We start from the raw sequence: 25,337 nt of genomic DNA on the forward strand, positions 1-25,337 counted from the left end.
CACTTACGCCTAGATCACACCGACAGCATCATTGCGTTTTGGTACACCAGAAGTTTATTCATTTGGATTTATCGAACGTATGCATCAAACTGTATGCATAGACGGCTTGACAGAAATGGTAGCAGACGGTGAATGTTGAACTTTTGTTGCACACATATCCAGATGATGCTGCGTACCATTTTGCGCATTGACGCTGGAGGTGTGATTGAGGTGTTAGTGCACCATTACAGTAATACCTACAATATATGACCTGAAATGACATCACTTTACAATATGAGTACTACCTGTAAGTGCACAATTAGTCCAACGTGCAAGCACAGCTTATATCGTCTGAAAGTTTAATGGGGAAAGGATCTGTCCGCTAACATTAGCAAGAGGCTGTCAATCATCAACTAATGGACGCTGCTCCACATGGGAGTCACTGACTGACACAGTGACAACCCATAATAATCCCCATCACCCCAGTTACTGTAGCCTTAGGATACATTTCCATCAATATAACAGTACAGTCGTGGCCAAAAGTTTTGAGAATGACACAAATATACATTTTCACAAAGTTTGCTGCTTCAGTGTCTTTAGATATTTTTGTCAGATGTTTCTATGGAATACTGAAGTATAATTACAAGCATTTCATAAGTGTCAAAGGCTTTTATTGACAATTACATGAAGTTGATGCAAAGAGTCAATATTTGCAGTGTTGACCCTTCTTTTTCAAGACCTCTGCAATCCGCCCTGGCATGCTGTCAATTAACTTCTGGGCCACATCCTGACTGATGGCAGACCATTCTTGCATAATCAATGCTTGGACTTTGTCAGAATTTGTGGGGTTTTGTTTGTCCACCCGCCTCTTGAGAATTGAACACAATTTCTCAATGGGATTAAGGTCTGGGGAGTTTCCTGGCCATGGACCCAAAATATCAATGTTTTGTTCCCCCGAGCCACTTAGTTATCACTTTTGCCTTATGGCAAGGTGCTCCATCATGCTGGAAAAGGCATTGTTCATCACCAAACTGTTCCTGGATGGTTGGGAGAAGTTGCTTTCGGAGGATGTGTTGGTACCATTTTTTATTCATGGCTGTGTTCTTAAGCAAAATTGTGAGTGAGCCCACTCCCTTGGCTGAGAAGCAACCCTACACATGAATGGTCTCAGGATGCTTTACTGTTGGCATGACACAGGACTGATGGTGGCGCTCACCTTGTCTTCTCTTTTTTCCGGATGACCCAAACAATTGGAAAGGGGATTCATCAGAGAAAATGACTTTACCCCAGTCCTCAGCAGTCCAATCCCTGTACCTTCTGCAGAATATCAGTCTGCCCCTGATGTTTTTCCTGGAGAGAAGTGGCTTCTTTACTGCCCTTCTTGACACCAGGCCATCCTCCAAAAGTCTTTGCCTCACTGTGCGTGCAGATGCACTCACACCTGCCTGCTGCCATTCCTGAGCAAGCTCTGTTCTGGTGGTGCCCCGATCTCGCAGCTGAATCAACTTTAGGAGACGGTCCTGGCGCTTGCTGGACTTTCTTGGGCACACTGAAGCCTTCTTCACAACAATTGAACCGCTCTCCTTGAAGTTCTTGATGATCCGATAAATGGTTGATTTAGGTGCAATCTTACTGGCAGCAATATCCTTGCCTGTGAAGCCCTTTTTGTGCAAAGCAATGATGACGGCACATGTTTCCTTGCAGGTAACCATGCTTAACAGAGGAAGAACAATGATTCCAAGCACCACCTTCCTTTTGAAGCTTCCAGTCTGTTATTCGAACTCAATCAGCATGACAGAGTGATCTCCAGCCTTGTCCTCGTCAACACTCACACCTGTGTTAACGAGAGAATCACTGACATGATGTCAGCTGGTCCTTTTGTGGCAGGGCTGAAATGCAGTGGAAATGTTTTTGGGGGATTCAGTTCATTTGCATGGCAAAGAGGGACTTTGCAATTAATTGCAATTCATCTGATCACTCTTCATAACATTCTGGAGTATATGCAAATTGCCATCATACAACCTGAGGCAGCAGACTTTGTGAAAATTAATATTTGTTTAATTCTCAAAACTTTTGGCCACGACTGTACATGTGGACACCTACACAGACACAAACACATACTGTACATGAATATAATTTTGATCCCATTTGCTTAATGGGAGGGATACGTATAACATTCAGTATATGTGGACACATACTGTACATAGACAAATGTGGACACAAACTGATGGAAAAACACATTTACCAACATAAAACGATGCATTTACACAGAACTGTTTGACAGTTCCCTCTAGACCTCAACCCTCATCTGTACTCTGGCCAATAACAGCACTGCTGCTAACAAACCTTCCATCTGATGCTTTAGCAGAGAGAGTAGGCATTAGGCAATCTTGTTTTGGAGCCACAGTGTCTACTGGGTTTCTCAGCTTCCTGTCTGCACTTCATTGATTTGTTTGTGTAACTAGGTGCATACAGCTGGTTTTCCAGGTGTAATCAGACACCAGTTAAAAGGAAAGAGCGGCAATCAGTATACTGTGGCTAGCAAAATCCAGAGTAACCCTTCCCTGGTCTAACCTCATGTACCAGGCTATAGGCTCTTGATTACCAAGCATTGACATCTGGTTGAAATGATGTAATTACAACCAGATCACAACTAGTTTACAACCAAATGAAATGACATCATTACAATCGGTTTACAACCAATAGGTTGTAATTTGGTTGTAATGACGCCATTTCAAACAGTTTTTCTGGCTGGGTACTGTCCCCGTACTTTAGGGCTGGCATAGAGCAGGCCTCACCTGGTCTGTTCGTTGGAGAACTCAAGCTCGCCCTTGGTCTCCTCGTAGTCCACGCCGGCACGGGCGCTGCCGTCCTCAGTGCGGTAGGGCAACATCACGGTGCCCCGCGAGCCAGAGTTCCGCACCACCGTCACCACCATCGTACCCGAGCTCTCGCTCACTCGCAGCACGCGCTCGCCGAACGTGAAGATGCCAGCGTGGTCGTCGTCCAGGATGGTAACCATGGCAACTAATGGCTCCACCATCCGGCCCTTGGGCGGCGTTCCCAGTGAAACCTCGTTGCCGCCCTCATCCAGACGGAGATTCTGCAGCCGCACAAAGAAGTGCTCGTCTTCCTCGAAGACGTCGTCGTCCAAGATGCCCACCTGAAAAGGACAGGGGACACACAAAAAGTTGTGATGGGAATTACTGTATGCATTGAGTCAATCTTATTTAAATGCCCAGTGCAGTCAAAAATTTGACTTTCCTGGGTTTTATATATATTTCCATGTAGGAATAATACTGTGAAATTGTGAACATGATGATAATGCACTTTTAGTGTAAGAGCTGTTGGAAATGTCATGCTGTTTTGGTGGGATGGAGTTTTAGCCTGCCTGTTGACATCACTCCAATAAGAAAGAGAGTTCCAAACCTTTCTGCCAATAACAGCTAGTTTTCCCCTCCCCACTCAGACCACTCCCAGACAGTCCTAGCAAAATTCTTCCTTGAGAAATTGCTCTTGCTAAGAAGTTATTTTTTCTTCCTTTTAGAGCATTTTGATGGAGAACAATCACAGTAAGGTACTTAATTGTTACCCAGAAATGATTTGATATTGAAGTAAAAACAGCTGCATTGTGCCTTTAATCTAATCTCATCTGAAATTATTTAAACTAATCTCTAATCCATCCAAGAGTAAGTTTTCCCTTGCCACTGTCGCCTCTTTTCGCTCTTTGGAGGTGCAGGCCATGACAAGTTGCTGACAAGTACTGTATTAGTAAACTAGTAAATTGACTAGTAAACAAATACTAGTCAATGAGTTAATTGATTGATTGTTTGGTTGATTGAAGTATTACTCAAAACTACAGTAAACAACGACTATTCACCTCCCTCCTCCTCTCATAATTTCCCACCCTCTTTTCCCCTCTCCTTCCTTCCTCTCTCATCTCCATCTAACCTTAATCTCCTTCCGACTCTCCCCTGGTTTGAACACCAGCGTCCCCTCGCTAAACTCATAGTCCGCCCCGGCGTTTGCCGAGCCATTCTCCGTGTGGTAGTCCACATAGAAGGTGTGCTGCCCCATGCCACCCTCACAGATCACTGCTAGGCTTAGGGTACCACAGTTCTCCGTGCACTGGTACTGGGCACGCTCAAAGGACAGGTGGGTGCACGTGGCCCTGTCGTCTTTCTCCAGGGCTCCGCCCTCCGTAGCGGTGGCTTTGCGTCGCGTGTGCTCGGCGGCATGCTTCTTGAGCACGTTGCCGGCACCGATCATCATGCGTGTGGCTTGGATGCGGTAAAAGGCGCGGCTCTTCCTCTGCTGCACCAGAGCTGAGTAGTTGGCCATCTCGATAAGCTGCTCCAGGTCTTTGTCCGGGTGCTTCTGCTTCAGGTCCTTCAGGATGCGTACCACCTAGGTGAGGTCACAACGTAAACACAATATTGACTAAATGTTAATACCAGGCTTAAACAAGGCTAACAAAATGATACCGCAATGTAAACACAATGTTAACACAATGTTTGAAATACAACGTTAACACAATGTTTGAAAAAACAGCTGCTGGAATAACAAAAATGTTAAAGACACGAAAAGGAACAGCACCATCTCCCTGCCCACTCCACTCTCCTATATTGCTAAACTCTTCTGACTCGTCCTGACCATTCTCTTTCCTGATCTCCTGGCTCAGCCTACCTCATCTCTGTTCTGGTCCAGCTCCTTGCCTGTCTGAACAGAGACTGTGCAGACACTGGAGGAGTTTCCAGCCGTGGAATTGCTATCCGAGAACTTAGCGTCCATGATTACATCAATCCCCTTGGGCGCCAGGTCACCTTCCGTTTCCACAACGATGCCATGCCGCTTGTCGGCACGGTAACGCTTGTGCATGTACTTGTAGAAGAGCAGGCGGCGGTCGGCGATCCAAGCCAAGATCACACACACTGGGAAGTAGAGCAGAGTGACCAGAGCCTCCCACACCTGCAGAATCAACACACAACGTTTCTATATAATAAAAAAAACACAGAAAAGCATACAAAATCTGTCTATAAACCCCCGCTGACACACAAACACACAGACACACACACACGCAAATAATACAGACCTCCACTACTCCCGGGGAGATAACAGCCAGGATGAGGTAGAGCCAGATGTAAGCGAAGATGCTCCAGAAGGCTGTGATGAAGAACACTCGCAGATGTTTGATCTTTCGCGACTCCCCGTTGGGGATGACCCACACACACACTCCGATGATCACAAACATGTTGAAGGCAGCGCTGCCCACGATGGTGCCCGGTCCAAGCTCACCCGCGTCAAAGTTGTGACCACACACCTGCCAACAAGACAGCAAAGAAATCAAGTTGAATAACAAAATAAGCTAGGGTTATGCTACCTCCATTACGGTATCTGTCAATGGGGAACCCAGTCTAATTCAAGCAAATCAAGAGTCTGTCAGGTGTAGCATGTAGTACAAAGGGATTGTGGGGACACTCAGGGGTAGTGTGTAGAGCCCTGCACTGGCATGAATTTTAAGCCCGATCCCTACCCATGCCTGCAACGTTCAGGCCCTACCCTACCTAGGCCGATTGCTTCTGCCAAATTGAAGGCCCTGCCCGAAACCCAAGATCAGAAATAACTTCCTCCATTAGTAAATGCATTAGCCGCTCCTCTCTGTCTGTCACTCGCTCCCTGCGTGCAGGTTGAAGCACTTCTGACATCATGTTATGATCTTACTCAGATATGACTGTACTGCGCAGGGGAGCACGCGCAAATGGCTCAGCTTCAAAATGTTAGTGATCAATTTGTGATACCTGAGCCCTGCCCGTACCCTAGTTATTGATGAAATATACAACCTACCCAGCCCTAACCTGATGGGTTTGGGGTTTGTTGGGAGTGGGGACACTGAGGTAGTGTGTCGTATATACTCTGGGGTGGTGTGTCGTATATACTCTGGGGTGGTGTGTAGTGATGAAGGTTTTGTGGGGTCACCAGCATACCTCGATGACAGAGAGAAGGATCTCTGGTGCAGAGGAGCCCAGGGCCATGAGCGTGAGGTTAGACACAGTCTCGTTCCAGATCCGCACAGTGGTCACTGACGTCTCCCCGTTGGGTTTGGTGATAGTCACCTCTTTCTCCTACAAAGACAAGGACACACATCACAGTTAGGGGAACATGCAGCTAGTGTTTTACCAATCCAACAATTGGTAAAACACATTGTCCAACATTACAATTCAGTGATATTGCATATGAGCTGATGCTAGAGGACAGTATTTCAAAAGAACTTTCACCAAAGTTCCCAGGTTTTTCAGAAATCCCAGGCTGACAATTCCCAGAATCATTTCTGCTAAATTTCTGAAAAACCTGGGAACTTTGGGGAAAGTGTTCAGAATCACCACAGCATGAGAATGACTGAAGGACAAAACAAAGAGAGAAGTGGTCACTGGTCACCTGGGAGGTGATGACCTCGATGGAGGCCATGAAGCGGTCGGCGATGATGGACACACCCAGGAACATGTACATGAGGCAGGCAAAGTAGACTATCGCCCTCCCTGTCTGCTCCGCCAGTGGAGGGCTGAGTGGTAGCCACACAGGCAGCACAATGCCAGGTCTACACATCACCTTGTCCGTGCACGTCCGCTTGCCCCCTGTGGTGTTACCAGATGGGGAAGATGGGGTGCCTGATACAGATTCCCGCTCCACCACCTGAGGCTTGGAGTGGAAGGAAGAGGTGGCCGTGTGGGGCAGGAGGAGGAGGATGGAGAGGAGGAGTAGAAAGGATGGGAGTGAGGGATACACAGGGTGGGGTCCCATGCTATCCCTGAGTTAGGTGGTGCCTGGGGTCACCGGAGGAGCAGCTGGGTAGGAACACTCTCCTGAGAGAACATTGAGAGAGAGAGAGAGAGAGAGAGAGAGAGGAGAGAGAGAGAGAGAGAAAGAGTCAAAAAGAACAACAGGGGTTGAGGATGTGGCTCTCTAAAATGTTCACTAGGGTATATTAATAAGGTCTACAATACATTCAACTGTGCCACTCCCCACATACATGAATGCCATAGGGGTACTTCCGAGATGAATTAAAGGGATAGTTCACCCAAAAATAAAAAACAAATAAATGGTTCCTAACCTACCTACTTTAAAGTAGTTTATTTTAACATTCTGAATGTCAGCAATGCTGCTATAATTACCATTTTATTACTATTAGTATAATATTTATTGCTATTGTTTGTTTGTTTTTAACTGTTTATCTGTTTCTTGTATGTGCCTTGGTGGGGATTTAGGACTGGGGATGTTTCATATCTGTTTACTTAGCTACAGTCACCAACTGTTAATATTAGCAGCTAGGACTAATACACAATGGAAGTAAAGGGACCCGAGTTAGCATGCTCTACATTGTCCAACATCACCTTAGTTACTTCAAACCCGAGTTCTCTAGAAACGTACCATTGTTTTACAGTCATCGATGCCAATGCTAGTGGTTGGGCACTGGAGCTTAGTAAACAAAACCCAAAGCGTGGATTGCAGTCTCTTCTGGCACACAGACCATTCTCAAGGTAAGGAAATATAGACGTCAAAATGAAAAGAACAAGGACTAATGAGTGTGTGAGTGAATATGCATGTTACCTCACTCTGGCTGTATCAAATGCCAGTCTAGACAAATGCAGAGTGCTATCAGTCAGCAGCGATCTAATAGAGAGGAGAGGAGACAGAAACAAGAGAGTGGGGGAGAGAGAGTGAGGAGGGGGAGAGAGAGTAGAGGTGCAAACAAACACAAACTGAGAGAGAAGGTATAAAGACACTGATATAAGACCACTGCAGGAGGTAAAGAGTTACAATGACATAAACAGAAACATGAAAGAACATTCAAACACAGAACGATGTGAGGCCTGTATAGTACTAAAGGTGGTGCAGCGGTAACACTACATGTAGGTACCATTTAAGGGAAGGTTTTGCATGTAGGTTATAGACAGTTAATTATAGCTTTAATATGTTTATAAATCATGAACTAATAACTAAATATCTAAACTTATTTTAAAAGGGAAAACCCTTTACCACCCCCTCAAACAGAACCTTAATGTAAAGTCTTACCAGAGCACCTTTGAAGGTGGAGATCAGATGCAGGTGGGGTAACACTAAACACCCAATCTGACTTAAACCCATCCTTACCCTGGAGTGGACCTGCCCACTGGCCATGGGGGTTTATGTCACAGTGTGAGGCCACCTATAGGGTCACCTGTCACCAACCCCCCCCCCCCCCCCCCCCCTGCACAGGTAACCCTAGGGTGGTGTGTGTGGCACCATGTCTTATTCATTGAGAACTTAAGGTCATTACTTGTTCAATTAGTTATGACGGGCCCAAGCCTGGCTGTGACTGGTCCCCAATAAACATGCATTATGAAAAAATGGTTCTTACAATGGAAAGAATCTGTCTATTAGCAGGTCAAGTATGCTGCCATGATAACTTTGAAAAACAGAATGGAGGCAGACTTCTTAATGGTTCTTGATGATACTTTTCTGTAACTAGCTACAAATACATTTATATTTATCTACACTACTAAATACGGGGTACATTTTCAGTGCTAGCACAAACAAGACCTATGCTTTAGGCTTATGCTAATTTGAACTGTTAATAGGTAAGAACTTTAAAACCCCATGTATGTCATCTAGGGCAGTGGTTCCCAAACTGTGGGTCACGGCAGGGGTCTAGGTGAAACTTGTTTTGTGCATTGTTACAATTCAGTTCATTAGAATTGGGCACAAGCGCTCATAGTCAAATCTACATAGAGTTAAATATTTTAAAGAGGATGATTTTATAATAATTTTTTATTTTTGTCTTGTCTGGGTATATTTTTTCACCACTCAACCCTTTTGCAACTGAACAGACACCTAAATTGGTGGGTCAGGAAGCAGAACGTTTGGGAACACCGGATCTAGGAACACACACACACACACACACACACACACACACACACACACACACACACACACACACACACACACACACACACACACACACACACACACTTACTGCATAAAAAATGTGCATGCATGCTTGAGTGTATGTTTGTGTAAGTCAGTGCATGCAAGCATGTAACAAGGATCATATATGCATGTGTGAGTGAAAATAATGGGGATGGGTCATCTATGGACTTGAAAGGATGTGTAGAGCATGAGCTTGTGTGTGTGTGTGTTTGTGGGGGGGGTGTAAGTGAGTGAGTGAGAGTGAGTGACGGAAATGGAAGCGTGCTGGCAGGTGTGCGTTGCCCACGGTAACAGACACCGCAGTGCTGCATCATTGATGCCGCCTGTGCCTTGGCAAGCTCATTATTAGGTTGTGATTGAGAAATGTGGCCCCGAGCACCATGCACCGCATCACATTTCACTTTCCAAGGCCTGCTATGGTTACCATGGCCTCAGACTGAGGGCCACCTTACACCGGGCAGTGGGGCCAAGGGACCCGAACTAAAAATAACCCACCGACTGTTCACACCTGGACAGGAATACTGAACAAGTGACAGAGCACAGCAAAGAGAGATGCTGTAGTAATACTAATCAACAGATTTACAAAATACATAAACACTCCTTGTGACCCTTAGGCTGTCCTAATATAGACACCATACACACAAATAGAGGAGGGAGCCACACAAATACGTACATATTTTCATACAGGCACTCATAGGACACCGCTAACACACCATACCAGAAAATAAACCTTATCGACAGACAGCTGCCTGTAAACTCACACTCTGAGGCCTGGTCCAGAAACAACCCCTCACCGGTAAACCTTTTTTTATTTTTATTTATCTTTTATTTAACTAGACAAGTCAGTTAAGAACAAATTATTATTTACAATGACGGCCTACCCTGGCCAAACTCGAACCCGGACGACGCTGGGACAATTGTGCGCCGCCCTGTGGGACTCCCAATCATGGACGGTTGAGATACAGCCTGGAATCAAACGAGGGTCTGTAGTGACGCCTCTTGCACTGAGATGCAGTGCTTTAAACCACTGCACCACTCGGGAGCCCAACCTATACACTTCATGTAGATCTGAGAGGACTGAATAGATATGAGCAATATACACTGGGTATACCAAACATTTGGAACACTGTCCTAATATTGAGTTGCGCACCCAGCAACATTTCAGTTCTTGACACAAACCGGTGTGCCTGGCACCTACTACCATACCCTGTTCAAAGGCACTTAAATATTTTGTCTTGCCCATTCACCCTCTGAATGGCACACATACACAATCCATGTCTCAATTGTCTCAAGCCTTAAAAAGTATTATTTAACCTGTCTCCTCTACTTCATCTACACTGATTGCAGTGGGTTTAACAAATTACATCAATAATGGATCATAGCTTTCACCTGAATTCACCTAGTCAGTCTGTCATGGATAGAGCAGGTGTTCGTAATGTTTTGTACACTCAGTGTATTAACTTCATCTGATAGGCTTGGTAGAACTTTCACCATATTGCTTCTATCTGTCAAATTATTTCAGATCTCCACAAGTGCTTACGGGTGCTGCATTGTCCGTTATTGAGGCATTTTCTGGTCGGAACCCAGACCCATCTGTGGCAGTTCAAATGTGTTTGCATTGTGATTCTGATTGGGTGAAGGCACTACTACTAAGTGGTGCACTCACTCTGGGTTTACAATCCATATTGAGATCAATGGCCTTTAGGTTCTCCCTCTGGACCACCATCAGGCAACACTGCAGATGAAACCCGTTTATAAGAAAAGTCAATCGATAGACTCATTAGGATAACAGAGGTGTAGAGAATATTTATCACTCCCATAAGTCCCATAATAGACTTACAATGCATTCTGAAAGTATTCAGATCCCTTTACTTTTTGACTTTTTTACAAATTTAGTTTTGAATACTTGTATAAATAAGGTATTTCTAAAATGGATTTAAAAAAAAAAAATCCTCATCAATATACACACAATATTCCATAATGACAAAGGGAAAACAGTTTATATTTTTTTTGCAAATGTATTAAAAATAAAAAACTGAAATACCTTATTTATACAAGTATTCAGACCCTTTGCTATGAGACTACAAATTGAGCTCAAGTGCATCCTGTTTCCATTGATCATCCTTGAGATGTTTCTACAACTTGATTGGTGTCCACCTTTGGTAAATTCAATTGACTGGAGATGATTTGGAAAGGCACACACGTCTATATAAGGTCCCACAGTTGACAGTGCATGTCAGAGCAAATACCAAGCCATGAGGTTGAAGGAATTGTCAGTAGAGCTCCGAGACAGGATTGTGTTGAGGCACAGATCTGGGGAAGGTTACCAAAACATTTATACAGCATTGAAGGTTCCCAAGAACAGTGGCCTCCATTATTCTTAAATGGAATAAGTTTGGAACCACCAAGACTCTTCCTAGAGCTGGCCGCCCGGCCAGGGCCTTGGTCAGGGGATGACCAAGAACCTGATGGTCACTCTGACAGAGCTCCAGAGATCCTCTGTGGAGATGGGAGAACCTTCCAGAAGAACAACCATCTCTGCAGCACTCCACCAATCAGGCCCAGATGGAAGTATCTCCTCAGTAAAAGGCACATGACAGCCGCTTGGAGTTTGCCAAAAGGCACCAAAAGGACTCTCAGACCATAAGAAATAAGATTCTCTGGTGTGATGAAACCAAGATTGAACTCTTTGGCCTGAATGCCAGGCGTCACGTCTGGAGGAAACCTGGCACCATCCCTATGGTGACGCATGGTGGTGGCAGCATCATGCTGTGGTAATGTTTTTCAGCGGCAGGGACTGGGAGACTAGTCAGGGTCGAGGGAAAGATGAACGGAGCAAAGTACAGAGAGATTCTTGATGAAAACCTGCTCCAGAGCGCTCAGTAACTCAGACTGGGGCGAAGGTTCACCTCCCAACAGGACAACGACCCTAAACACACAGCCAAGACAACGCAGGAGTGGCTTCGGGACAAGTCTCTGAATGTACTTGAGCTGCCCAGCCAGAGCCCGGACTTGAACCCGATCGAACATCACAGGAGGAGCCTGAAAATAGCTGTGCAGCAATGCTCCCCATCCAACCTGACAGAGCTTGAGGGATCTGCAGAGAAGAATGGGAGAAACTCCCCAAATATACAGTGGGGGAAAAAAGTATTTGATCCCCTGCTGATTTTGTACGTTTGCCCACTGACAAAGAAAGGATCAGTCTATAATTTTAATGGTAGGTTTATATGAACAGTGAGAGACAGAATAACAACAAAAAAATCCAGGAAAACGCATGTCAAAATTGTTATAAATTGATTTGCATTTTAATGAGGGAAATAAGTATTTGAGCCCCTTTCAATCATAAAGATTTCTGGCTCCCAGGTGTCTTTTATACAGGTAACGAGCTGAGATTAGGAGCACACTCAGGGAGTGCTCCTAACCGCAGCTTGTTACCTGTAAAAATGACACCTGTCCACAGAAGCAATCAATCAATCAGATTCCAAACTCTCCACCATGGCCAAGACCAAAGAGCTCTCCAAGGATGTCAGGGACAAGATTGTAGACCTACACAAGGCTGGAATGGGCTACAAGACCATCGCCAAGCAGCTTGGCAATATCCCTCGGCCTGGGGCTCCATGCAAGATTTCACCTCGTGGAGTTGCAATGATCATGAGAATGGTGAGGAATCAGTCCAGAACTACACGGGAGGATCTTGTCAATGATCTCAAGGCAGTTGGGACCATAGTCACCAAGAAAACAATTGGTAACACACTATGCCGTGAAGGACTGAAATCCTGCGGTGCCCGCAAGGTCCCCCTGCTCAAGAATACATATACATGCCCGTCGGAAGTTTGCCAATGAACATCCAATTGACTCAGAGGACAACTGGTGAAAGTGTTGTGGTCAGATGAGACCAAAATGGAGCTCTTTGACATCAACTCAACTCGCCGTGTTTGGAGGAGGAGGAATGCTGCCAATGACCCCAAGAACACCATCTCCACCGTCAAACATGGAGGTGGAAACATTATGCTTTGGGGGTTTTTTTCTGCTAAGGGGACAGGACAACTTCACCGCATCAAAGGGTCGATGGGTGGGGCCATGTACAGTCAAATCTTGGGTGAGAACCTCCTTCCCTCAGCCAGGGCATTGAAAATGGGTCGTGGATGGGTATTCCAGCATGACAATGACCCAAAACACACGGCCAAGGCAACAAAGGAGTGGCTCAAGAAGAAGCACATTAAGGCCCTGGAGTGGCCTAGCCAGTCTCCAGACCTTAATCCCATAGAAAATCTGTGGAGGGGGCTGAAGGTTCGAGTTGCCAAACATCAGCCTCGAAACCTTAATGACTTGGAGAAGATCTGCAAAGAGGAGTGGGCCAAAATCCCTCCTGAGATGTGTGCAAACCTGGTGGCCAACTACAAGAAAAGTCTGACCTCTGTGATTGCCAACAAGGGTTTTGCCACCAAGTACTAAGTAATGTTTTGCAGAGGGGTCAAATACTTATTTCCCTCATTAAAATGCAAATCATTTTATAACATTTTTGACATGCGTTTTTCTGGATTTTTTTGTTGTTATTCTGTCTCTCACTGTTCAAATAAACCTACCATTAAAATTATAGACTGATCATTTCTTTGTAAGTGGGCAAACGTACAAAATCAGCAGGGGATCAAATACTTTTTTCCCCCACTGTAGGTGTGCCAAGCTTGTAGTGTCATATACCCCAAAAGACCTGAGGCTGTAATCGCTGCCAAAGGTGCTTCAACAAAGTACTGAGTAAAGGGTCTGAATACTTATGTAAATGTGATATCTGTTTTTATTTTGAATACATTTGCAAAAAAAAATAAAACCTGTTTTTGCTTTGTCATTATGGGATATTGTGTGTAGATTGATGAGGGGAAAAAAACAATTTCATCAGTTTTAGAATAAGGCTGTAATGCAACAAAATGTGGAAAATGTCAAGGGGTCTGAATACTTTCCAAATGCACTGTAGTTCCCGGGCTAGAGTGTATTTTAATTCAGTTCACAATGGGTGAGAGCTTGATGGGTTTATGACTTCCGTTGTGTTTCAGTCTCTCTGCTCAGCAGATGTGGCCTCCGATCTGCAGAGGGCAAACTGTTGGGATTGTGGCTGCCGCTCAGCTGTTTGCGCCTCCTTATTTAGATCTGTTAGACCCTGACTGTGTTGTAATAGTCTTATGTGGTCAAATGCGGCCCACTTATGGAGGAAATATTGCATTTGTGTTAGGATATTGAATTTGAATGAAATATTATAGCATTTGTAATGCACAAATTGAATAATTGAATTCATAAATTGAACTTGATTTGATTCCATCTGTTCTCCTTTACCTTTCCTGACTGAAATTATGGTTTATAAACTTGATACACAAACAGTGAATGCAGTATCTACAATATTGAAACTGAATATATAAATATTGAATATAAAATGTAATTTAAATAACATAAAAACTGAATGCAATGTTAATTAAATTCAGTTTAAAATCAAATACAAGTTCAATTTATTAATTGAATGATTCAATTTGTGCATTAAACATGAAAAAAATTACATTCAAATTCAATAGCTTAATACAAATTAAACATTATTAAATTCAAATACAACAGGTCCTGTGTGGCTCAGTTGGTAGAGCATGGTGTTTGCAACGCCAGGGTTGTGGGTTCGATTCCCATGGGGGACCAGTACGAAAAATAAAAAATGTATGAAATGTATGCATTCACTACTGTAAGTCGCTCTGGATAAGAGTGTCTGCTAAATGTAAAAAATGTAAATGTCTGTTTGCACAGAAATCACTCCATACCCGCTGGTCAATTCTTGCATTTGTCACAGTTTTTTTATGTGCTTGTTGACTAAAACCAGAAATTATGTAGAAATGATAATGGATGTAAATATTTTAATAATTTAATATTTGAAAGTATTTAACTACTTTCTAACTCTCTAACAATGACCAATAATGAGATTTAAGCATTCCACACGCCTTCCAAGCAAGCTATTCTTTGATGGAGAAGCTCCTTTCCCCTGTCCTCTCTGAGGTGTCAGTACCGTAAACCGTCTCGTCCGTCGCCTGTTCTGTTCCTGTACAGGACACTGAGCTGTGTGACAGCTCTTCTCCCGTTAACCCCAGCAACACGGCTGCTGTCTATCAGCGAAGCCGATAAGTGATTGCCTGGGATTAATTTACACAGATAGCAGCGTCAACAAAATAGGAGTTAGCACCTTTTACCGTTTCATATTTTCTCTCCCCACATGGTGACGGAGGGGAAGCGTCAGGTAAGGTAAGGGATACTGTCTCTCTAGGTTCAGGTGAGGGAGAGAGTGAAAGAGAAAGCGAGAGAAAGTGAGAGAGGAAGAGACAGAGATGAGTGTTTTACACTTAAGCAAAGTGAGGTCTTTCTATGTAAATGGACCCCACTGCTGAAGGAATAATATAAGAGAATACACTCAAATGGGCCAAGAATGGTTTTTAAAATTAGATGGAGAAAAAAAGTCACTATCAAAATGTTTTTTGTTGTTGTTTTATTTCATAATCAAACAATATACAGTACAGTACAGTATTAGCCTAAACATGCTACATTGTTATTAGGTCCAAAAATGCTTATATTACCAATGCGTATGTTGGCAATGGCTAGTTTAAAAATACCAAAGTGTGGATTGCAGTCACTTCTTGTACATAAAGCTCTTTCAAGGTAAGGAAACAAATGTCTAAATATGCCATTTATCTGAACTGTTCCTTTAATAGAATGCCTGTGTTGACATTTTATGGCACTTAACAGGAGTAAAGAAGACCACAAACCTTCCCTCAAGTGAACTGTAACCATCATGGTGCAGGCGGCAGTATACTCCATTTGCATGCTGGCTCATTCTGGTTCAAACACAAAACACTGGACTCTCTACAGTGACTCTGTTTTGGCTCAAAGACAACCCTGTTTCAAGTCTTTCACTGTGTTTTGTTCCTAAAGTGAATGTGTTTCAGGAGGGTTAGCATGCCAAAGTCTGCCTTGGTTCTGTGAGCACTCAGAGGCCTGTATACAGCATTACTCCTAACAAGGACAGCTTAGAAATAACCCTTTTGGTCTTTTCACGGAACACACTTTATTATTCAATGCCCTTGAAAATATGCCAAAGCAAAACCACAAATGTGATAGCAAAATGTAGCTGCTCGCAATAAAGCAACTGATCCATTATGCCGTAATGGTAATGCTAGTTTGTGTTACCCACAAATCATGGCAGTTAGACAGTCACCCTGTTTGCCGTTAAACGAAAGAAAGGAAAGTGATCCATCCCTTTAATAAGTAAAGCGAGGGCTGTCCATGGAACCTGTAAGAACCAGATGAGTCAGAGTGTAAACGAATCTACCTCTGGCCCCAGGCCACACAGACAGACAGACAGACAAGACTATCTTAGCACTGTTACAATTAGATCTACTATCATAAAACGTACAATTCTGATATAAGCGAGGGTTGTGTACATGCAGATGTTCAAGATTATTAAGAATAGGATTGCCGGACACAGTCAATTATGGTTACCAGTATTTAGCAGACGCTTTATCCAAAGCAACTTCCATAATGTTACAATTGTGACTTCACTGAAAAACGCCTTTTTGAAGAGCAATTTACGGCCAACACATTGCATCTGTTAAGACAGAGGTAATAATTACCACTTGAAAATAAATTGGATCCTGGACCTTTGGTTCAAAGTTAGGCCTAACCTAGGATTTGTTAAACAATCTCCCGGTTAGGTTGTTTTCCATATTCATTTTTTTCCACACATAATGAATGTCCAGATATATGTGAACCTTTTCAGTTTTGAAACTTTCCATTAACAAAGGGATGATAATAGGGATGCAAATGTCTGACTTAAAGGGAAGAGTATTTCACAACTTAATGTTAGATGGTTACTCAGCCTGAGGGTAGTCTATGGGCCAGGATAAACTGTAATCCATGGTTCAGATTTCTTCAAACAGTCATTATAAACTTCAGTGAACTTTCGCCACTGCAAGCTAAAAGTCAATGGGAGTAATAGGGGCAATTTACAAAATGTCATGGCCAAATCGACTGAAATTAACTTAATTCATTTGCTTGACATCAGTTAGAGATTCTCTGGTACTTTTGTATACCTTAGGTAGTATTTCTGAAAGTAGAGCTCACGAACCAAAAGTGGTCCCCGTAACATGCATACAACGTCACATATGTGCAGATATGTGCACCATACATTGCTCTCTCACTCTGCTATGAGTGCATGATGTGCCTCTTGCTAGCTGTCACTCATATGGCGAGGGGCTGAAGCTCATTGGTTGAACTCAAATTGCTAGGGGGCTGGCCCATGTGGTAGAAAATGTAAAGAAAATGGCTCAGCACAGCTTCCAGAAAAACAGTTGCTTTCAAACTAAGGAGTTTGTGGCTAATTGAGGTAAAGAAATTCTGCTCATAGATTATGCATGTATGAACTACACATTAACACATCCAGACCAAAGTGGGAGGTTTAAAAAAGACTTAGTAGTCGCCAAAGTTCTGGAGCATGTCTTTAAAAGTGATTTGGCAATATTTATATATATTTTTCAAATCAAAATAGTTTATCTATCCAACAAGGTAGGAGTGCAAATACATAAAAACAACATACAAGAAAATATGACATAATCACAACTACACAAATTAATCTAAAACGAATGGAAAAAAGAAGCACCATGTAATTTCCATATTTGCAGCACTTATCTTTTCCATTCATTTGGGGTTGAGGCATGTAGATGGATCTACACAACCGATGATATAAAATGTGTACTTGTATTGACATTAGATTACTTTGGAGGTCTGAACATCTGACAATTTTTTTGGGGGGGAGTGTAATGTCCCTTTAACAACAATTTAATTCCAGTTCAACTTTATCCTACAAGATTAAAGGTAAAATGGTAATAGCATGTTACTGTTATTACATGAAAAATACATATGGGTCTCTGTACGAGTGAGATTCATTAAAACAAGTATTGCTATGTTGTGACTATGTACCAATTGGAACCAGGTAGTTACTGTGTTGAAATGTAAATATGTTGACCTATATAACTAGGTATGTAACAATGAAACGAGTTAAAACGTATCTCTGTGGAAATGTTAATGCGAACTGGAGGATGTTAAAATGTTGAAGTACTAGAATTGAGCCAAATGTTTCTTACTACACTCTTAGAAAAAAAAGGGTTCCCCATAGGATAACCCTTTTTGGTTCCATGTACTGTAGAACCCTTTTTGGTTCCTGGTAGAACTCTTTTGGGTATACATGTAGAACCCTCTGTGTAAAGGGTTCTACATCGAACTCAAAAAGGTTCTACCTGGAACCAAAAAGGGTTCTAATAAAAGGGTCTCCTATGAGCATAGCCAAAGAACCCTTTTCTAGATAACACCTTTTCTTCTAAGAGTGTACATAGTAGATACAGGGCATTCGGAAAGTATTCAGACCCCTTCCCTTTTCCCACATTTTGTTATGTTACAGCCTTACTCTAAAATGGATTCACTTATATTTTTCCACTCATCAATCTACACACAATACCCCATTACATAATACTTATGTAAATGTGATATTTCTAAAAACCTGTTTTTGCTTTGTCATCATGGGGTATTGTGTGTAGATTGATGAGGAGAAAAAAAACTATCCATTTTAGAATAAGACTGTAACGTAACAAAATATGGAAAAAGTCAAGGGGTCTTAATCATTTCCGAAAGCTCTGTATATGTCACGTCCTGGCCAGTATAAGGGTTAATTGTCATTTTAGTTTGGTCAGGACGTGGCAGAGGGTATTTGTTTTATGTGGTTCGGGGTGGTGTTTTGGTAAAAGGTGTTTGATTTAGTATTTCCGGGTTTTGATTTATGATCTATGTTTATGTAATTCTATGTTGAGTCTAGTGTGTCTGTTTCTATGTTTGGGTTCATTGGGGTTTTGACTCTCAATTGAAGGCAGGTGTTGTCTATTTGCCTTTGATTGAGAGTCCCATATATGAGGGTGTGTTTGTGTTTGTCTGTTGTGGGAGATTGTTTTTGCACTGCGTTAGGATAGCCTGCAAAACTGTTGCACTGTCATTGTTTATTGTTTTGTATAGTGTTCATGTGAGCGATTAATTAAATTCAAAGATGAACACGACATCCGCTGCGTATTGGTCTACATGTTCAGACGACGATTTCGCTATATCGTCAGAAGACGAAGACAGCCGTGACAGTATACAGGTAAGTGCCAAAATAAAGGAAACGGCAACATAGTGTCTTAATAGTGTGTTGGGCCACCAAGAGCCATTAGAACACATTCAATGCGCCTTGACATAGATTCTACAAGTGTCTGGAACTCTACCAGAGGGATGGAACACAATTCTTCCACGCAAAATTTCATAATTTGGTGTTGGAAAACGCTGTCTCAGGTGCTGCTACAGAATCTCCCATAAGTGTTCAATTGGGTTGAGATCTGGTGACTGAGACAAACACACAAACACACTCTTTAAACCCCATGTGCTCCTTTGAGACCCATCTTTCAATGTCATTGACATCTCTTCTTCTAACCATGATAGCCAATATAATGGTCAACTGAGCATTTTTATACATAATCCTAAGCATGATTGGATGTTAATTGCTTAATAAACTCAGGAACCACACCTGTGTGGAAGCACTTTCTTTCAATATACTTTGTATCCCTTGTTTACTCAAGTGTTTCCTTTATTTGGGCAGTTACCTGTATGTCATATGAAAGATAATTGTAAAATAAAATGTTACAATTTTCAAAGTGAAAATATTTACTATGAAACTTTAATCTGTGGCACAAATCTATTAATGTATTGTACTACACAACAGACATGTTAATTAAATAAAAAAGCTTCCCAAGAAACATTGCAGTGGGGGGGACATAATTTGAAACCTTTCAGACGGTAGTGCATGTCTAGCATGTAATGTTGGCTACTGGAATTCGTAGTGAGCTTTTGAGTAGCCTAAGCTTTTATACAGTATCAGATTTGCCCCATCCAATATGGCAGCCTAAATGTTGTTTCGTGCCATGGGGTGACTCAGTGCATTGTAGTAAAACAAATTTATGACTCAGCACTTTGCCATACTGGTACAACTCTACAACACCATCTACAACAACTACACTCTAAGAATAAATTGTACCGAATTGTACTTAAAGGGGTACAAATGCTTGTCACTGTAGTGGTACCCTGTAAGATACGTCCATTGTACCGTTAGTTGTAGGTACATAGTTCTACCCTTGCAGTTCATACCTTAAAAGTGCCAATAGTGTACCATATTGTCGACACAGATACAAAAGTGTGCCTTTACAAAAAGGTAACATTTTGCCTTTTTAGGGTACCACCACATTGACAAAGCATCTGTTCCTTGTAAGCGGCTCCTCTCTAGATCAAGTAACTCGCATGTAAACGCCTCTCTGCCATCCCACTTCTTTTTTTTACCTGCTTTTTCTCACCAATTTCGTGACTAAGATCTTGTCTCATCGCTGCAACTCCCCAACAGCCACGGGAGAGGCGAAGGTCAAGTCATGCATCCTCCGAAACATGACCTGCCAAGCCGCGCTTCTTAACACCCGCTTGCTTAACCCAGACGCCAGCTATACCATTCAACTGACGACCGAGGTCAGCCTGCAGGCGCCCGGCCCGCCACAAGGAGTCGCTAGAGTGCGATGAGCCAAGTAAAAACCCCCGGCCAAACCCTCCCCTAACCAAGCCGATGCTGGGCCAATTGTGCCCAGTCATATGGGACTCCCGGTCACGGCCGGTTGTGACACAGCCTGGGATCAAACCCCAGGCTGTAGTGACGCCGCAACCCTGCTGCGCCACTCGGGAGGCCCTGACATCCCACTTCAGGGAGTAGGCCCAACTGGGTCTCACGACTGTCAACGCCAACACCTTAACCATTACGGCAAGAGGTCCGTACCGCTTAACAAGGTAGGTGAAGGTCTCTACAATATTAATTACAGCTCTTTCTGTCACATGCTCTTATGTAAGCCTTTATAAAGAATTCAGAACTGTCATCAGACATGTTCAAACTTTAATTAACATAACCATAGACCACTTCAACTGGTACAACGCTTCCACTCACGGGTAGCCAAAAATAACAAACTGAAATCCATGCCCCCCCCCCTGGAAACAGAGATGTACCTTCACTGTACCCCTTTTTTGGAGAGTGTGTGAGGATTTACTTTTACATACAAAAGGGTACTGAAGAGTACCATGTTAAAGCATATGTGTACCTCTGAAAGTACATTGTGTATTTTGATATTTTTGTACCCCAGGGAACAATACTGTAACCTAACTGTACCCTTTTCTGAGAGTGTAGTGTGAACCTGTGAACTGGGTTAGTCAGTGCTGTAAATGTATTACCACTACCAAATCAGTATCGGACAGACATACGGCACCTTCAGAAAGTATTCACACTCCTTGAAAAGATTTTGTGTCACTGGCCTACACACAATACCCCATAATGTCAAACTGGAATTATGTTTTTAGAATGTTTTACAAATTAATAAAAAATGAAAAGCAGAAATGTCTTGAGTCAATAAGGGACACCGAGTCAGTTGTACAACTGAAAACATTCAACTAAAATGTGAATCAGAGAGGTGCGCAGGGTTGCCTTAATTGACATTTCAAACACAGATTTAACCACAAAGACCAGGGAGGTTTTCCAATGCCTCGCGAAGAAGGGCACCTATTGGTAGATGTGTAAAAGAAAAGGCAGACATTGACTATCCCTTTGAGCATGGTGAAGTTATTAATTACACTTTGGATGGTGTATCAATACACCCAGTAACTACAAAGATGCAGGTGTCCTTCCTAACTCAGTTGCCTGGAGAGGAAGGAAACCGCTCTGAGTTTGTGATAGGAGAAAATTGAGGATGGATCAACAACAGGGAAAAGAAGGAAGCCTTGTAAAGAATACAAATATTCCAAAGAATGCATCATGTTTGCAACAAGGTACTAAAGTAATACTGCAAAAGAATGTGGCAAAGCAATTAACTTTTTGTCCTGAATACAAAGTGTTATGTCTGGGGCAAATCCAATACAACACATTACTGAGTACACCTCTCCTTATTTCAAGCATAGTGGTGGCTGCATCATGTTATGGGTACTGTATGCTTGTAATCTGGGGAGTGGGGAGTTTTTCAGGATAAAAAAGAAACGGAATGTAGCTAAGCACAGGCAAAATCCTACAGGAAAACCTGGTTCAGTCTGCTTTCCACCAGACACTGGGAGATTAATTCACCTTTCAGCAGGACAATAACCTAAAATACAAGGCCAAATCTATACTGTAATTACTTACCAAGAAGATAGTGAATGTTCCTGAGTGGCCGACTTACAGTTTTACCTTAAATCTACTTGAAAATCTATGGCAAGACCTGAAAATGGTTGTTTAGCAATGATCAACAACCAATGTGACAGAGTTTGAAGAATTTTTTAAAGAATAATGGCCAAATGTTGCACAATCCAGGTGTGGAAAGCTCTTAGAGACGTGAAAGACTCACAGCTGTAATCGCTGCCAAAAGGGCTTCTACAAAGTATTGACTCAGGGGTGTGAATACTTATGTTATTAGATATTTCTGTATTGTGGGGCGGCAGGTAGCCTAGTGGTTAGAGCATTGGGCCAGTAACCGAAAGGTTGGTGGATTGAATCCCCGAGCTGGCAAGGCCAAAATCTGCCATTCTACCCCTGAACAAGGCAGTTAACCCACTGTTCCTAAGCCATCATTGTAAATAAGAATTTGTTCTTAACTGACTTGCCTAGTTAAATAAAGGTTCAATTTCATTTTCAATAAATTTGCAAAAAAAGTATAAAAACATGTTTTCACTTGTCTTTGTGGGGTATTGTGTGTAGATGGTTGATAAAAACAAATATATTTTCAATTCCGGCTGTAACACAACAAAATGTGGAATAAGTCAAGGGGTATGAATACCCGTGTGGCTCAGTTGGTAGAGCATAGTGTTTGCAACACCAGGGTTGTGGGTTCGATTCCCACGGGGGACCAGTATGGAGGAAAAAAATGTATGAAATGTAAGCATTCAGTACTGTTAGTCGCTCTGGATAAGAGCGTCTGCTAAATGACTAAAATGTACTTTCCGAAGGCACTGTAGAGTTAAGTGGATTGAAAAGACAACTCAAGTTATGAACAGTCTGTTTTCCTCATCCGTCTCTGATGGTTCAGGATAAAATTTTGTCGTCGCTCCAAAATCTCCCTTACTCTGTCAGACCAAGTCAGACTCCTTTTCTACTGTCTGACTCTAAATAATATTACCCCATTGGTCAACATTCCCACCTTTCAAAGGGCCCAATGTTAGATCGAAGTGCTGAAGAGGGCTGAAGAGGGGGGGTCAATTTGGAATTGAGCATATCGCCCTCTTCTGTCCTCATCTCTCTAGTTTCTCTTTGGTACCTGTTTCATCGCTCTTTAGAAATTTTCACACACACTCTCTGGATATCTCCTCTTTGTATCAAAATGTTGCCCTCCACCACTAGAGTTTCCCCTACATGTGCCTTGGGAATACGTAACAGGAGAGAGAGACACAGACACAGAAAGAAAGAAAGAAAGAAAGAAAGAAAGAAAGAAAGAAAGAAAGAAAGAAAGAAAGAAAGAAAGAAAGAAAGAAAGAAAGAAAGAAAGTCACTTTATTTGGATAGTTCCTATAGACGATCTACAGATGGTCAAAAAATCAGTTAATATACAACTCCTTGCCAAGGTTACGGTAAAGGTTAGGTTTAGAATAAGGGTTAGGTTAAGGGTTAGGATTAGGGTTAGGGTTAGGATTAGGGTACGAGTTGAGGTTAGGATAAGGGTTAGGGTTAGGATTAGGGTTAAGGTTAGGGTTAGTGGATAGTTATTTGAAATGTTATTGACAGTTATTTAACATTTGCTGAACAGCTACAAACCATCTACTTGGAACTATCCATATAAGTAATACCAAAGAAAGAGAGAAAGACAAAAAGGATGAAAGACAGAAAGATAGAAAAAATTATGAGAGAGAGTGAAAAAAAAGAGAAAGAAAGAAAGAAAGAGGCTCCATGGGTACACGCCAAAAGAGGAGAGGTGAACATAAAGAGGACGCTAGACGAACCAGTGACAGCCAGCAGACAGCGACTCCGCTCCTGAGGTTTCTATTACTGCCATGACACCCCGCCCAGCCCAGCAATCGTCCTGCGGTCCTGTCACCTTAGAAGGAGCAGCATTCAGCACGGACCCAGAGAGAAACACTGGTTATGCAATATTCAGGGCCGAGCAAGAAACAATGAGGCAGCGAAAAACAGACACATACAGCATGAAAGCCAGGGCCTGTGCCTCCCTTACTATACGTACGTACACACACTGGCCGGGACTGGGAGAGTGACATTGTAGCCTGCTAGTGCCAAAAACAGGACTTTAGTGTTTTCACGCCATACTTCGTAGAAATCTCACAGAAACATCTTCTTCAGATCACTGAGTCTAAAAGCCTAAAACTATTTTTAGAAATTTGACAGAACATGACAACCATTTGTTATACATTAAAGTGAAATAAAGCCTTTGACACAGTAGAAGAGACCGTTATGACGCAAAACTGGTTTAGGCACAAAGTGATGTCATTACACTGTAAAAACAATTCATCCGGATGGCCAGTGTTAATTCATACGGATTCAAGCCATAATCATGTTGTGTGTGGAAAATAGGTAACAGTTTACAATTTAATTTATGAGTTACTAGTTACAAATGAGGGAATGAAATATTTTAAACAAAACAAGTCAGATTAAACAAGCCAGATTATATCAGAGATGAATACATAGCAGTGCCTTTTGAAGCCATTCCAAGCCGCTCTTTGAATTCAGGGCAACAATTTAGTCAGAACAACAAAGTGTTAAACAAAAAGCACAGAGGCAGCCAGTGGGCCCTCACAGACAAAGCTATAGACACTGAATGAAAACAAAACAGGCACCCTAACACACACACACAGTTGCTGTTTGGGACCAGGCTAATAATACCCAACAATAAGCACTTCATTCCCAGTACCAGAGAGAGTACCCCCCATGACCGCGCTACTCTGTGCCACTACCGCTGCTAACTTCCCAATAGGAAACACACCACTTTGTCCTGCTACGTAGGACAGCCTTAAAGCATGCCCAATTCACATTTGTAGCCAGTAAAGCCAACCTTCAATACTTTTCCATCATAATCAATATTCTAAACCATGGTAATACTAACTGTTCATAGAAACAAAGCAATGAATGCCTTTTTTGTTATTGGATATGCTGCGATTTCTCCACCCTCATTATAAGCGAACATAGGGAGACGGTGAAAGTGGAAGAAGATCTCATAGTTAGGAGATAGATAGGGAGTACATCAATCATCAAGGGAATCCATCAATAATCCATCAATCATCAATCCACCTGTGCATGTTTG

General features: G+C 42.5%; 1 protein-coding gene across 5 annotated transcripts in view; it reads right to left on the reverse strand.

Annotated features, from left to right (window-relative positions):
- slc8a2a (solute carrier family 8 member 2a) overlaps nucleotides 1–25,337 on the reverse strand; it is a 61,072-nt gene that overhangs the window by 15,283 nt on the left and 20,452 nt on the right. For 2 of the 5 annotated variants that reach the window (XM_014197675.3, XM_014197674.3), the window contains exons 2-8: nucleotides 7,585–7,647; nucleotides 6,415–6,839; nucleotides 5,964–6,101; nucleotides 5,072–5,299; nucleotides 4,666–4,947; nucleotides 3,931–4,386; nucleotides 2,778–3,142 (exon numbers count right to left, since the gene is read on the reverse strand). In XM_014197675.3, coding sequence (XP_014053150.1) covers nucleotides 2,778–3,142; nucleotides 3,931–4,386; nucleotides 4,666–4,947; nucleotides 5,072–5,299; nucleotides 5,964–6,101; nucleotides 6,415–6,777 — 1,832 coding nt within the window. In that variant the 5' untranslated portion in view covers nucleotides 6,778–6,839; nucleotides 7,585–7,647. Of the gene's footprint in view, nucleotides 1–2,777; nucleotides 3,143–3,930; nucleotides 4,387–4,665; nucleotides 4,948–5,071; nucleotides 5,300–5,963; nucleotides 6,102–6,414; nucleotides 6,840–7,404; nucleotides 7,533–7,584; nucleotides 7,648–24,024; nucleotides 24,120–25,337 lie in introns of those variants that run through there. The other 3 variants (XM_045717262.2, XM_082974707.1, XM_045717263.2) reach the window with 3 other exon arrangements.

This window comes from Salmo salar, chromosome 04 (genome assembly GCF_965601325.2).
Source record: "Salmo salar chromosome 04, fSalSal1, whole genome shotgun sequence".
Taxonomy (NCBI): Eukaryota; Metazoa; Chordata; class Actinopteri; order Salmoniformes; family Salmonidae; genus Salmo; species Salmo salar.